Below are 15,265 nucleotides of genomic sequence, written 5' to 3'. Positions count from 1 at the left end.
AACTCACCTCGAACTTCAGGAGAGAATCGAGCTGAATGGCGAGACACAAAAAGTTTCAGTTCCTGATCCAAGTTGCATTCAATCAAGTTTGTGTCCCATGATCGGATTCCTAAAATTCAAAATACAAAACACATCTAGCTTGACATATGAGCACTGGAAGTTTTAACTGAGTATTTCTCTATTTGCATTCATATTATTTGCATATTTCTAAATTCTAAACCCAGCCCCTCTTCCTTTCAAGGCACACAGCTATTTTTTGGAAAGTGCTGATTGCTCAGAAGGAGCACTCTAAACCAGAATTAGTCACAAGCAAGAGGAAATCTGCCCTTCCAAGGGGTGACCATCCTTTAAGGCTCCAGCTTCAGGACTGCTGCTCCCACTTCCTGGTAGCCACATTATGAGAAGCTACCGATGTCCCTGAATTGACTTTAAAATAGCAATATACAGATTTTCTAAACTGAAAGAGTGAGTCACTAGTAGGACACTTTAGTCACATTGCAGGACCATTGTATTTGTCCCCCTGAGAAAAAAAGACAGCACCACCTAGCAAGTCGCAAATTAATATTTAAGCACAAAGTATTAAATTGCTGACTTCTTGATTCAAAAGCTTTGAAGCATCCCATATTTTAAATTAAAATGTAAGTGATCTTTTATTTATGAAGCATCAAAATTCTAGTTTTGAGTTTTAAAATGCTATGCTTGATCTTTTTTCTTGTAAAAACTAAACAGCACATCTCTATTCCCTACTGGTTTTCCCCCGGCTACTTAGAAAGTGAGACACTTGACATATATATGATCAAAAAATGTACTATTCCAAAACACATTTTTAAGGACTGAAATTTGACCAGGGAAGAAAAAAAAAATCATTGCAGCCAAAAGACAAAATGTATAGTTTCCTTCTGTAAGATTTTGATGACTAAATAAAAAAACCCCAGAAGAACCAGGAGAACATACTTCACATTTTTCTATAATTTTCTTGTTTTGAAATTGTTCTGAAAAATAATGAGCAGGCAGTTGCACTACAGGTAAGTCCAGGCAAGGCTGTGATTTTGAACACCAACATTATTGTCATTTTTTTTTCCTGAAGAACATGATTAGACTTACGCAAATTATCTGGCAAACGCAGAAGGGACTGCAGGTGAAGAAGTGTCTGGTGGTCCCTCCCCACACGCCTGACCATGGCTTTGGATGAAATTGTTGAGTTAAATCACTGTGGTTTGGCGAGGAGATACTCGAAGAGGTGTGTGGCCAAGCCCTCACCGTGAGACTAGCACTAACACTTCTGGTAACTCTGTCAGGGTCTCAGGCTGTGAACATTACTGTCAGTGCTACCTCCCATGCTATAGTCTCTCTCAAGGCAGCAGAAACATCAGGACTCGTGCTGGCAGAAGCCTTGTTGTAGGGCTGAAGGATGAGGAGGAGGCATAGGGGGCAGAGCAGAGAAACCAGATCTGTGGTCTCCCATTGCAGCTCTGGGTAGGTTCTCCATGCAAATACGAACATATGCATTTCAAGAGCCTGAAGCCTGTTGAGGAAGAATTCATCCAGGGCTTTTCCTTGTCAGCATCCCAGCCCAGGCAGGAGGACGCTTACTACTGGGATGTGCTACCAGCTATTAAGTAGCTGCCATTGGAAACTCTAACGAAGTTTGGAAATACAGTATTGCCTCTGTGTTTCATAACCACCCAAGAAAAAAATAACTGAGCTATAACCAGCCACCTCCACTTCCTGACTGATGCATCACTGTTCAGAGGCATAGGCAGTGAGTCTCCTCTACAAGTCTCCTTACTTTCATTTCTAAAAAATCTCTTGGCCATATGGTGCATTTTTCAGGCGTAGTTTTGGCAGACTAATACAGCCCAGCAGGCTTTAATGTCTTCCAGGTGTTGGAATATTTAAGAGCAAGAACGTAAAGATGATATAATAACATGCACTTACAGTGCATATTAAAACTATGACTTGTAAATTGACATAGATCACGAAGCTGAAGTACACTGAATGAATGAGCGCTGAACTTCAAGAAGCTAGAAGATAAACAGCTCTCTGGCCTCTGACATCAAGCTTGTGTGGGGAGACTACAAAGCTTTCCGGAGGTCTGTTAAGCAATATGGACTATGATTCAGCAATGCTGCTAATGATCGGGCCTGTCCACCATACCTAGCCGCTTTTGCTGTGAATACAAATTTGCTATGGGGATAAGATTCTGGTTAGGCATAGTCAAGACTGCTGGGCCAGGCAATGTCCAAAATACAGGACTCAACGCAAAATAAACTGCAGGGGAGTAAAAAAGAAAAAAAAAAACCAAAACAAAAAAAAAAACAACCCCAGACATCCCATGCACACAGTAGTCCTAGAAGCTGAAGGTGGGACTTGGATAGAATATCCCAAATCTGCAGCTGCATGATTCAGCAGTCTGGTTGCAAAACATTATGCATGTACATTATAAAGTAGCATAATGTATTGTATGCATTATGTAACCAACTCAGGTTTGGGTAGAGCAGAGGTAAATCTGGAACTAAAATCCAAGGTCAATCCAATGATGTAGATCGCTAACAGCACGGATGTAACTACTGGAAGCATGGCTGAACTGGAGCTATCTCTTTCTTCCTGCAGTCTTAGCAGTGCAACGCCACTACACACAGCTGATCAGACAGCAGGCAGGGCACACCCAGTAGCATCTGCCAAATCAGTGGAAAAATCTTGAAGCTTCTTCTTCACCCCCCTTTTTTGGTGGACGGTGGGTTGGAGCAGTTTCCCCTTAGCAAAGTCGCATCCCAAATGTAATTACTGAAAATGCATCTCGTCACGCCATTCCCTCTTCATAATATATTAAGAAATGACTCTGCATTCCACCAGGTTGCGTAGCATCACGCCACTGATGTGTTATCAGCAGATGTTTTCTTTGACACGTTGCTCTGCAGTTTGGCGCATGAATCCACAGTTTTCAGTGATGGTACTCATGAGATGTACCAGAGAAGACAGCAAGGGAGAGCTATCAAGAACCCAAAACACATTTCAGGCTCTTGTTGAGAATAAAGGTTGAAAGAAGCAGGTTTTTCCAGACTACAGCACACTTTGCAAAGAGAAAGAGATTAGTTGAGACCATATTTGCCTGACGCAGGTGGAGCTTCAGACTCCCAGTGTCCTCATCCAGAACAATGCACCTCAAAATTCAATCACTGTTCTTTCCTAGCAGGCAAAATCTCAAGCAGACCGTCTGACACCAGGACCCACGAGGTGACTTCTAATCCAAAATGATGAATAAAAAGGCCAAAGCGTTCCCTCTGAATGTCTAAAACTGTAAGTGGGTGTTACGCTCAGTGGCAGGAGGTAGCAGCAACAGAGCTATGCAGCAGCAACTGTACAATAGAAGCTTCAAGAAGAGACTGAAGAGCATTTCTTCAGAGGAAGGATGACATCAGCTGTCTTGAGGGCAGAAGTTTTATCCATTTGCTCTATAATTCTTAATAATTTAATTAAAATGCAGCCAATTCACTTCCGGCACAACCAAAAATTAGGTAGAATTAGGGAAACGCAATGCTGAAGAGGCTCTGAATGACAAAGCATCTGCCTCAGTAGTTGTCCCTAGGAGACAATGGTAGCGATAAAGATGAACAGGTCACAGTGAAGCTGGTTAGCTGTGATGAGGCAGCCCTTTACCACAAACAATCGTGAGAAAAGAATCAAGAGAAACTGCCAGCTAAAGCAGCAATGCTTGAGAAAGCAACAATAGAGGCAAACGAAGTCCTAGCTGGACTGCTGAACCACACCTACACGACGAGGCTGCTGCCGACTCCCCGTTCCAGGGTCTCCTCCTAACAATGGCAGGTTTCGGAAATCTCTTCTTTCACCAGCCCAGAACAAAAATATACGCTCCAAAATCGGGTATCAACCGAGTTTAACTAAGTATAGGGTCCGGCGATATTTTTCTTTGTGCTCCATGCCACTGTTACTGCAACGGGGCGTTTCCTCCCCCCCCCCTCCCCCCCCCGCATGCACCCCGCAATCTATTGTATCAGAAACCACAACGAGAACCTACAAAACGGTCTTTTCACTCGCGATACCCTCCCGTATCGCGGAAAAGGACAAACCAAACAGCGCGTCCAAGCAGCCCCGCGGCCGGACAATGACGAGGCCGAGCACTCTGGTATTAGCCTTGTTACCCATACGGTTTTGCTTTATTGAAATATATATATATATATATGTATATATATAGTCGCATATAAAGGTTGGGTCCTGAAAAAAATTCTTCAGCCGAGTCCCAGCGCCCGAAGTTGGACACAAAGGCTGCGCTCCCGCTCGGGCAGAGAACGCCCCGACCTCCGGCCGGAGCGGTCCGCTTGCGGGGCCCGGCGTTTCTGCGGCGAGCAGCCGCCCCGCAGCCCCCGGCGCCGGCCCCAGAGCCGCGCTCGGCGGCGGCGCGGCGGCCGCCCTTTGTCCGCTCCGGGCTGCCATAGGGACCGCAGTGCGGACCGCGCCACGCCCACCCGCCGGTGTCTGCGGGCAGACGGGCTCGGCCGCGCCGCGGGGCTCCCGCCCCGGCGCCAGCAATGGCGAGCGGGGGGCGACCAGCCCGCTGCGGTTCTCCGGCCCGCACCCCACCGGGAGCGGGGATTGGGGGGGGGCGGGGGGGGGGGATGGGCTGCGGCGGGACCTTGGCGGAATAAAGAACCGGAGACCGCGAGTCGGCGGCTCGCGTGTCCGCGCCCAGGGGTGTGCGGGGACGGGGGGGACGGGGGGTGTTTGCGGGCGCTGCCCGCCGCCTCACCTCTCTCGATGTTGGCGATGGCCCGCCGCAGGTGCTCCTCGGTCACCAGCTCGCCGATGACCACCAGCAGGTAGAACTTGCCGTCCAGGAAGCGGTGGGAGAGGCTGGGCGAGGGCGAGGTGGGGTTGGGGATGCTGCAGGACGGCTCCGAGTCCGCTTCCACCGCCACCACCGTCGCCATCGCCGCCGACCCCGCTCCGCCCCGCGGCTCCGGGTCGCTGAGGGGAGAAGGGCTGCTCGGCGGCCGCTCCGCAGGCGGCGGGGAGGGAGTGAAGGCGGGCGGGGAGGCGGCGGCGCTTTTATACGGGGACGGTGCAGGGCAGGGACCTGGCGAGGAGGAGGAGGAAGGGGGGGAGCCGGCGCATCCCCGCGCCGCCGTCTCCAACACCCGCGGCTGATGTCATCTGCGGCAAACTCCCCCCCCCCCCACACCCCGCGGCGGCCCCCGGAAGCGGGAAGGACGCGGGGGGCGAGCAACGCCCCGAGGGGACGGCGAGGGCTGCGGCCCCGGGGACCCCTCGGTCCCCCCCGCGCCCTTCCGCGCCGTCACCGGGGCCCGGCTCCGCTCCCCCCCCCGAGGCCCTGGGCGGGGGGCTCCCGGCCGCGGAGCGGCGATGCCCCGCTGAGCTCCTCGGGGGGAAGCCGGCCTCGGGGCTCCGGGCGCAGCCCCGCCGGCGGGGGGTCGGAAGGCGGTTCCGCTGCCCGGGGCCGAGGGTCCCGTCCCTTCTGCGTCTCGCTGGAGCGCTGCCGCAGAATGAGGGTCGTGCTTCCCCCCCTCCCCGCACCCAGCCAGCCGTCTGAATGTTCTCGCTACCTTGTTGCGTTTGAAGGCGCCTCGCTTAGTGACAGACTTCAGGCACAGCCTTCCTGCACGTACTCGGGGCCCGTGGGTACATGAGTTACACCCAAAAAAAGCACTGTTTTTGGTCAAGCTGCTGAAACCCACGCTCTTAAGGCTCCAGAAGTTAGGGTGTTGGGAGTTTTGACCAGCTTCAAGCAACTCCAGGGAGCAGTAGTACCAGAAAACATCTGCAATTGCAAAAGCAAAGGTTTCATTCCTCTCCACATAAAAGTCAAATATCTGATCCCCAGCACTCGCTGAGACCTGCTGAAGAGATAAATTCAATCACCTCCTAGAAGTATTTTTACCCTCTCCTGAAATAGGGTAGAGCAGTCAGATAAATCAGCCTCTCTGAGATGTTCCTCTAGCTTCACTGACAGAAGCAAGGCACTGGTTTACACTCAGCCTTTTGTTTATATGGCTGAAGTGGTGTGGGAGAAATCTCACTGTGACCCAGGAAAGGACATAAACATTTATAGCCTGGTTTTTGCCCTTTACTGGGAGGAAAGTCTGTATGTTGCCCATTGTTATAAATGTTTTCAGCTTCTTAGCTATTCTTGTCCACCTTTCTATTCCCTGATGTACCATTAGCGAGAACAACCCATAAGAGTCTGTCCCATCCTTATGGCCGTACAGGATCAACTTCTTTTTCTTTCATCTCTTTGTAATTAATGAACTGTGCAAATAAATCGCACCGTTTGCAATGTATGAAAATACAGCTGTATTTATTATTAGATCTTACGTGGAGGGCCAGTTTATATGCTGCTTGGATGGCAAAAATAACTTTCTCCCTTTTTTATTATCAAGATAAAATGTCTTTTTCTCTGGTCCCTGACTGAGAAGACACTTCTGTGTGCAGCTCCTTCCAGTACTGACTGCTCAAATTCCCTGCCTGCTGCTCAGAAACATGGAGTGCTTGCCTGGACAAACTGATACATCAGTCCTCTTTTCTTAGAATATGTACTTTGTTCCAGGGCACGCTGGACTCCTTCTAATTAACATGCATTTCAGGTTGTCATTACTGAATTATTTGTCTTGCCTGCCTAGAGGCACCCACAAAGATGGAAGCACCATTGTTGTAGGTGCTGGTCCGTAATGTTGTACGTGCCTATAGCACTTACTGTTTTTAATATAAATAGTTTCTCTGCATACATACAGCATTCAGAGCCTTGACTAGTGCGGCGTGATGCATTTGGATGTTTCATCCAAAGTAGACTGTTTTTCTGAGCTGCTGCTAGTCTGAAGGTTGTAGAGTGCAGACAAGTATTTTTACAGCCCTGTCAGGCAGCTGAGATGACAGAGTGGCAAAGAGCAACGGTGCTCATTCTTCACTAGAACTGGCACCGCTGATAGAACAAGTGCAGTGGCGTAGTTGCAGAAGAACTAGCAGCAGTTCTTCTAAAGCTGGCGAGGTATTCGTAGGTACAGAGCATTGCTCTTTGTGTACCACTGTTCATCTGAGCCCAGATGTGACGTTGGTGTTTCCTCGTTGATCCTGGCAGTTTCCATGGGGTAGTATAGATGCCTATCTAGAAATAATGTCCGCTCCGCTGTGGCCATGTCCCATGTGACCCCCACCCTAACAATCTATTCTCAAGATAGATACCCTCAAGACTGTCCGCGTGGTGCCTACTGGAGAAAGCCAGCTCCTGGCTTCTCCCACAGCAATACGTAGCTTTGGGATGTGCTTTCATTTCAATCACCAGCAAGAGTGGCTGGCCTCTGGAGGGTGGAAGGGGCTTGCCAAGGGGACTTGCTAACTGGTTGCAGGATAGACTGGCAGTGGCTCCTGGACATAGAGATAAAACAATTTCTTGCCTCACAAGCACAGCAGGTTAAATGTGTGACATGCACATCAGTGCACAAAATGCATTATGTGTGCTTCTTAGCACTTTCTTATTTTAAGAAAAAATCAAGACATACATGACTGAAAATATGCCCGTGACTTTGAAAAGTAAGAGGTGAAAAGAAAGTGTTGTATCAAAGAAGAAAATCCTTGCATGCAGGTAATACACACAATGCAGATACGTTTGAAATAGCCTGCTCAGGTGGTCCTCTGTTTTATATTGCGCTGTAAAATAATACAGAACTAGAACGTGATATGATAAAAGGTAAACTGTTACAGTCAAACTGGCCTGGGAGGTGTGTCGCACATTAAAAGCCTAACAGCAAGAGGCTGCCTTTGGAAGAAAATGGTCTTGTGCTAAACTTTGAAGGGATGCAGAGCTCTGCCCTCATCTATTCACCAGCATGTGCTGCTTCATCTGAGATGGAAGTGAGGCAAGAAAAGATGCTTTAACCTCTGGATGTGTCTCTGAGGGAGCTGCAGGTTCCCAGCTCCATGTTCATCCTCACACTGTGACTTGCCCTGTCGGCATCTCACTCGGGTAGCTTTGTTTGTCACCATCTTTCTCTATCTGGAAACCCACTTATATTCTGCAATACAGACCATGTCAACAGATGCGCTGCTGGGTGAAATGTGGCGAGGTGCTGGAGAAAGCTGACTCAGTGTCATGTGGCCCTCAGTGCTGGAAAGCGATGCCAGCTTCCTAGCTGCAGCTACATCACACAGATGTGCCACTTCGGTAGAAGGAATAGCAAAACTCACGTGGACTGTGGAATATGTCTTGCTATTTAAAAGAGGCGATGATGGATACCTGCAGCTGTCTGGCTTTTGCTTGCTTTGTTTTGATTTGGTTTTGTTCCTTTAGTATGTTCAATACCAAATTGCTGTCCCCCAATTGAATGTAGTCAAACGTGACAAGTAGACCTATATTTTTCTTGCAGATCTGGTATTTGTTTTTTAAGTAAACAGGTAGTTTTAAATAAAGTGCTTGCAGTCTAAAACTAGAACATACTTCTTGGTCATGTGTGCCATTTGTTACCCACTAATATTCAGGTTTCGTTCAAGTCCTGTCTTCAAGTTTTAAATGAGAGTTCCATGATGCACAAGCCCCTAGACTGGCCCTTTGTCCGAGGCCAAATGTCACCCCAGCATAAAAGAAATACATACCCACGTTCATTACTTCAGATCAATTTAAGAACTTTACTGAAAGTGAAGTGGTTCAGAAAGCTCACTTCACTGGGAGCAATGTCGGTCTGAGGGACTGCACAGTGTGTCATGAAGCAGGTTCCTAAAGAAGGTAGGTTTTTGTAAGGAGAGGTGATAAGGCATAATGTACTTTAGAAACGAAGCTTTGTCAGCCTACCCCAGAGGTGACGGAATCACAGAATGGCTGAGGTTGGAAGGGACCTCTGGATGTCATCTTGTCCGATCCCGCTGCTCAAGCAGGGCCACCTACAATAGGTTACTTAGAGCTGTGTTCAGTTGGGTTTGAGTATCTCCATGGATGGCTACTCCACCACCTCTCTGGGCAACTTGTGCCAGTGCTCCATCACCCTCACAGTGAAAAAGTGCTTCCTGGTACATGACAAAGTCAAGAATATGCCACCAAAATAACAGCAAATTATACCCATAACATTTTGTACCTTACCTGATGCCTTCTCAGTGTGACCTGCTGTCCCTCTCAATACTTCCCCCTCCCCCAGGTGTGACCCCACACTCCTCGTTTCCTGCACTCAGCAGCTCCACCATCCCCACATGGTCCAGCCTTTACCTCCCGGAATCTTCTCCGTACATTGCTCTTTTAGGGCAACTCAGCAGAGCACACAGCAGCAGCGCAGGCACAGAGGGATGGTCAGTGCATTGCCCTGACCCCAGCCCAGCAGAAGTGTCATCCTGCAGCCACTGGCCATGATGTCATTAGTCAGGGGCCCTGTACAGCCCTGCAAGATCCTGGCCGTGTGGTTCATGAAGGCAACTCCTCTCACCTTCCCTCACTTTTTTAGGCAGGGAAGCATCCTCGTGCCTAACACTCTCAAGCTGGCACTGCTGGAGGAGCTTCTCCTGCAGCAGTGATACGGCAAAGGCCAGAGGCACTGGAGAAGAGCCGTACTGGAGTGAGCAGCCAGAGACTTGGACTCTGGGGGAGACTCTTTGAGAGGGGAATTACTTACTCTAATTTTTAAGACAGCAAGCTTTGCTTTTAACTACATGCAAAATAAAAATTACTTGTCTGACATTCATTTCAAGTATTTTGAATTATGTTACTTCAATTTTAATGATTACTTTCTAAACAGCGAAAGAAAGAAAGTTTTTATTTGCTTGTGGTGAAATATCCATTTCAGTCAGTATTTCAGCTGTTTGCCACCCCTCCTACTTTCCCTGTAGAAAAGCAGGAGTTAAAATTAAAAAAAGTGAGGAAAGCAACACTATTGCTTTTAAAAATAACATTTTCTCTCACTCTCAGCTTTCTCTCTTGAAGTGAGAGAAAAATAACACCAAATAACATTTTGCTTTAGTTCCCAATGGAAAAAGCTAATTAATTTTTTGTTCATTGGAAGAAGAAGTTAGAAGTAAAAAAACGAAAAGTACTTTATTTAACTGTGGTGGGAATGAAATGGAAAAAAAAAAAGAATTTCCTTTTGACCATTAAAAAAAGGCAAATTGGAATTTAAGGAGTTTGAATAAGCTTATCCTGAAATTTGCTGTGAAAAAACACATAGTTTTGCAAGAAAATAAAACGATTGTTTCTCCATTGTTGGAGAGAAAATAGAGTAGTTTTAAGTGATTAGATCCTGTTTGCTAATTAGGACGACACTTACAATTCAGCAATAACCAAGACATTGAATGCAGTGATACCCATTGCACTGCAAAGATGTATGTGTAATTAGAACAGCAGCAGCAGCAAAACGAATGGTGAGACAATGTGAATCGGCATCAGGCAGCGGTTTTGAGCAATTTTGAACCCTTCTGAACAAGAGAGAGAAGGATGAACGGCCTGTTGATACCGGATATAGTTTGGGCTTCAGGAGGTGGGTTCTGCAGGTTTTTAGTTCTTGTTGAAGGACTGCAAGTTGCAGAAGTGCATTTGGCTTCTAGGGACCAGATACAATTTATCTCCTGCCGCATCAGCCTGAGGAGCCCTGCAGCCCAGGGGCTCGACACACGCTTCCTTTCAAGCCGGTTTCAGACCTCCCTCGTGACTAAAGAGCGGAGTGAATCACGCCATGGGTTTTGAATGACTGTGTGTACACTATCATCTGCTTAACTGGGGGGGCAGCTGGAAGCTGAGAGCTCCTGCGAGGACCTCAGCCTGGGCACAGGCTGCCTGAGACCTGTCCGCTCTGCCAGCGGCCCCGCTGGAAGACCATCCACTGTCCTCTACGCCGGGTCTTAGTCTTGTAACTCACTGCAAGCACGGAGGAAAAAAACACTGATGAGCTGTCGGTCATGCACTGCTCCATCCTAGCTACTCAGGTGGCAAAAGCACATGGAGGTGCTCTAGAGCAAAGGACATTCTTGTTTTGTTTTGTTTTCCCCCCAGGCTGAATCATGTAAAGCTGCCTCTGGGAACCCAACAGCAAGTAGATATCTTGCATTATATTCTTGTTTAGCTTTAAGACTTCCCTTAAAATACTTTGCAGCGGTCGCCTAGCTCTGCTAGTTCTGTAGAATTTAAAACTGATGATTATTGTTTTACAAGGGTCTGTCATGTTCTCTTGAGCACACCAAAACAGAAATGGCATATTGCTATTGTGTAGTCAATAGGAAGCAAGAAATCCAGTCAGACATGATTTCGTAGAGTGCACTGGCAGGCTTTCTGAACATGGAAACTGGGTAACTGCTGGATCTGCCTACTGCTGAGGTCCACCAGGCCATGGTCCTGCACTGAGAGCATCCCAGCTCTTCCAGGCCACAGCAATTTCACATATTTCGTAGCTGCAACCAGGGTAGTGCACCATTTTGCACCCTTGCCCAGGATTCTTTGTGCATGCAAACTGCATTCCTGCAGGGGTCTGGTGCAGCCTTTCATTCTAGTTCTCTTTCAGTGACTCTGGATATCACCTAAATATATGCAGTAAGTTGCAATGAAATATGGCCTATTTTTATGGGAATAATTTGTGACTCTGATATTGCCTAAACAGGTTTTAGCCATTCTCCTGATGTACCCTTTAGTCTTACTGCCACAATAATTTCAACTACAATAAAAACTCATACTTTTTGCATAGAACGTGATAAGCTTACAGAATAAACAGTAGAAACGGTTAACTTAATTTTAGTCATCTCTCAAAACAAATTCCAGAGTTGTTCATGTAGACCACCTATAAGACTGACCATCTGCTTCCTTTCCACCTTCTTGGACTTTCTATTGTGGCTTAAGTAGCAACATTACTATTTGTACAATTTTGTAGCATCATTTTGGCTTGTTTCTTGGCTTCTCTTTGGCTTCTGTCCACTACTTATTTGTCTGTTCCATGCACTCCAATAAGCTGATACAAAGTAAAGATGATTTAAGGATGCTTTTCCTCTGATCTTTTCTTTCTTTCTACTTCATCTGCTCTTTAATAAGTCATTCCTGGTCATCAGTATTTTGCAGCAGGTTGGGATGTGCCGACTAAGGGTCACACTGCAGGATTTAGTGAATGGCCTGAGCGGAGAGAGTGCAGCAGGACTGCCCAGCGAGGGCCACAAGCTGAGCATTTTGCTAAGGGCCCCTGTTCTGGGAGCAGGCGGGGAGCACTACCAGTGTGCGTTCTGACACACAGGGCATCACCATCAGTGTGGGCCTTGCACCCATGGGAGTCTCTCCGGGTCCTGCCACAGCAGTGCTCCAAGAGTCCTTGTGGAGCTGTGTGCTGGTTTGGCCTGGATAAATGCCAGGTGCCCACCAAAACCGCTCCTTCACTCCTCCTCCCCAGCTGGACTGGAGAGAGGAAATATGATGAAAGGCTCTAGGGTCGAGACAAGGACAGGGAGCGATCACTCACCAATTACTGTCATGGACAAAATAGACTGAACTTGGGGAGAAAAGGGAGTTGAATCCATTGCCAATCAAATCAGAGTAGGACAGTGAGAAATAAATCCTGACATTAAAACACCTTCCCCCCACCCCTCCCTTATTCCCAGGCTCAGCTTCACTCCCGTTTCTCTCCCTGCTCCCCCCGAGCAGCACAGGGGGATGAGGAATGGGGGTTACGGTCAGCCCATCACACGTTGTTTCTGCCGCTCCTTCCTCCTCAGGGGGAGGACTCCTCACACTCTGCCCCTGCTCCAGCGTGAAGGTTCCTCTCCCAGGAGACAGTTCTCCACAAACTTCTCCAGTGTGAGTCCTTCCCACGGGCTGCAGCTCTTCATGAACTGCCCCAGCATAGGTCCTTCCATGGGGTGCAGTCCTTCAGGAACAGGCTGCTCCAGTGTGGGTCCTCACGGGGTCACAAGCCCTGCCAGAAAACCTGCTGTAGCATGGGCTCCTCTCTCCACGGGTCCACAGGTCCTGGCAGGAGCCTGTTCAAGTGCGGGCTCCCCACGAAGTCACAGCTTCCTTCAGACATCCATCTGCTCCAGCGTGAGGTCCCTTCCATGGGCTACTGGTGGATATCTGCTCCACCGTGGACCTCCATGGACTGCAGGGGAATGACCTGCCTCACCATGGTCTTCATCACGAGCTGCAAGGGAAGGTTCTCTGCTCTGACATTTCGGGCACCTCCTCCCCCATTCCTTCTTCGCTGACCTTGGTGTCTGCAGAGTTGTTTCTCTCACATAGTCTCACTCCTCTCTCTAACTGCTGTCTCACCCAGAGTGTTTTTTCTTCCCTATCTTACACATGTTGTCCCAGAGGCGCTACCACCTTGCCCAGCGGTGGGTCCGTCTTAGAGCCAGCTGGCACTGGCTTTATCAAACATGGGGAAAGCTTCTTGCAGCTTCTCACAGAAGCCAGCCCTATAGCCCCCCCGCTACCAAATCCTTGTGATGCAAACCCATAACAAGCTGGAACCATGCCGTGGGACAGACAAGGGTCTGACATGATTTCTGCCTAAGAGCTGTCCTGATTTTCGTCAGGTATCCTGCTTGCCAGATATTGCATGGTAACTTCATCGAGTAGCACTGGAGTGCTGTTATATTTCTGAAACACAGAAAAGTTTTCATCTTCTTCGTTACTTGCAAAGGTGGTAGAGCAACAACGTTAGAGCTGTTGCTGAGAAGTATGATTTCCAGTGCAAAAACATAGATCCACGACCAAACCAATTTCAAAATGCAGAAAAGGAGCATTATTTTTAATGTTCTTTTCCGAATATTCCTCTCAGTTTTCCCCACGATATCTTGAACTTCTTTGGTTGTGGGTTTTTTCCAACTTCTCTTTATGCTGGTCCCAACAACTTTTTGAATTCCAAATTTAAAAGGTCATGGTTTAGCCTTCAAAACTCAAGAAAGGCAAGGTTTGTATTAGCCATATCTGAAGTGTTTTACTGCAGTCACCCTGCATACACACTTTTGAGATAACACCTGTTATATTGTCCTTATGCGGCATAATAATATGTATTTGTATATATCATGTACACGATATATGTAAAGCCTCTTTCTCCTCCCAGTAATTCTGCAACTACAACATACAGGATTAATTTTTTCCAGGAGTGAAATGCTGCTATTTCTGGGATAACACACAGTATACTGCAGTTGCACTCAGTTTTGTGAAAACATGTGAATGAATATGTTCTTTCCAAGCAAAGTCATGGAATTACATTGCACAGACAGAACGTGATCTCCATTTCTGGGTAATATAAAAGCTCTGAATTTTAACAACACGTGGTCAGAGATGTTTTTTCATGTTTCACTGAGAAAATCCCAGTTCCACAAACCATAATATGACAACTCTCTAATCGGAAATAGGCTTACTAATAAATTGAGGAAACAGTGTTATTTATATGGACACCCTTACCACAAGCACTGCATGTTTTCTTTGGAGGATTTGCGCTGGGTAAGTTCAGTCACAGTAGCTTTTGTCGTCGTTGAGAAAAAGCACCCAAACTATTCCTTATGACCCAGGGACCACAAAATTCTTGGGGTTATACTCCTGCATGTGTGAGCATTCTATTTTTAACAGCACTAGAATCATTGTAGATGATTCACTCAATGAACAGTTTTGCTTATTTCCGGAGAAGTCTCTGATTACCTTTTCATTATCCAGCATCTCAAAGCTCTAGGCTCAGGCTGACATTTTGACCACAATATTGTCCTTGGGTTCAATTAGTTTCTCAATCTCATTTCATATTAACAGACTCCACGGGTTTGTATAAAGCAACTGTCCATGGCCACTTCTATAGAAAACTAAATAAAGATCATAGTAGAAGGACCAGTCAAACTGGATCTAGAAGAAAACTGCTAAACCCACCTTACAGTGCAAAGTACTGAGAAGAGTCATGAATATGATACCTGTAAATGTAAAATTTCGACTTACCAGAGTGATTGTAATTAAACTAAAGTAGATTCTTGCTGTTTTGAGAAGACAGGAAACCTCTAAGATAGAGAGGCTGCTAAATAATTCTACCCCAGACAGCTCAGCCTTGGGAAGGCAGATGCACCAAGCTACAAAGATAAAGAGGCACCAAGAGGACAAGAAGACCAGAGCCAAACAGCCTGGAAGGACACAATATACTGATCTTAGAACTGAGTTTGCGCAGAAACAAAGGTCAACCAGCGAACACTGTGATGAGGAGTATAAGCCTTCATCTTGAGACCCCCAAAGACCACCTGAGGATGCTAACAGACATGCATGGAAGACATTAACATATGCTAATTAGTTATTGGAAAAATC

At 47.1% G+C, this 15,265-nt stretch overlaps 1 protein-coding gene across 1 annotated transcript in view; it reads right to left on the bottom strand.

Moving 5' to 3' along the window:
• Positions 1-5,064, bottom strand: part of MAP1B (microtubule associated protein 1B) — a 71,880-nt gene extending 66,816 nt beyond the window's left edge. Inside the window, exons 1-2 of the mRNA XM_075410674.1 lie at positions 4,769-5,064; positions 8-109 (exon numbers count right to left, since the gene is read on the bottom strand). Coding sequence (XP_075266789.1) covers positions 8-109; positions 4,769-4,949 — 283 coding nt within the window. The 5' untranslated portion in view covers positions 4,950-5,064. The remainder of the gene's footprint in view (positions 1-7; positions 110-4,768) is intronic.
• Between the last annotated feature and the right edge of the window lie 10,201 nt (positions 5,065-15,265).

Source organism: Opisthocomus hoazin, chromosome Z (assembly GCF_030867145.1).
Source record: "Opisthocomus hoazin isolate bOpiHoa1 chromosome Z, bOpiHoa1.hap1, whole genome shotgun sequence".
Taxonomy (NCBI): Eukaryota; Metazoa; Chordata; class Aves; order Opisthocomiformes; family Opisthocomidae; genus Opisthocomus; species Opisthocomus hoazin.
This window is presented reverse-complemented; position numbering and strand designations above follow the sequence as displayed.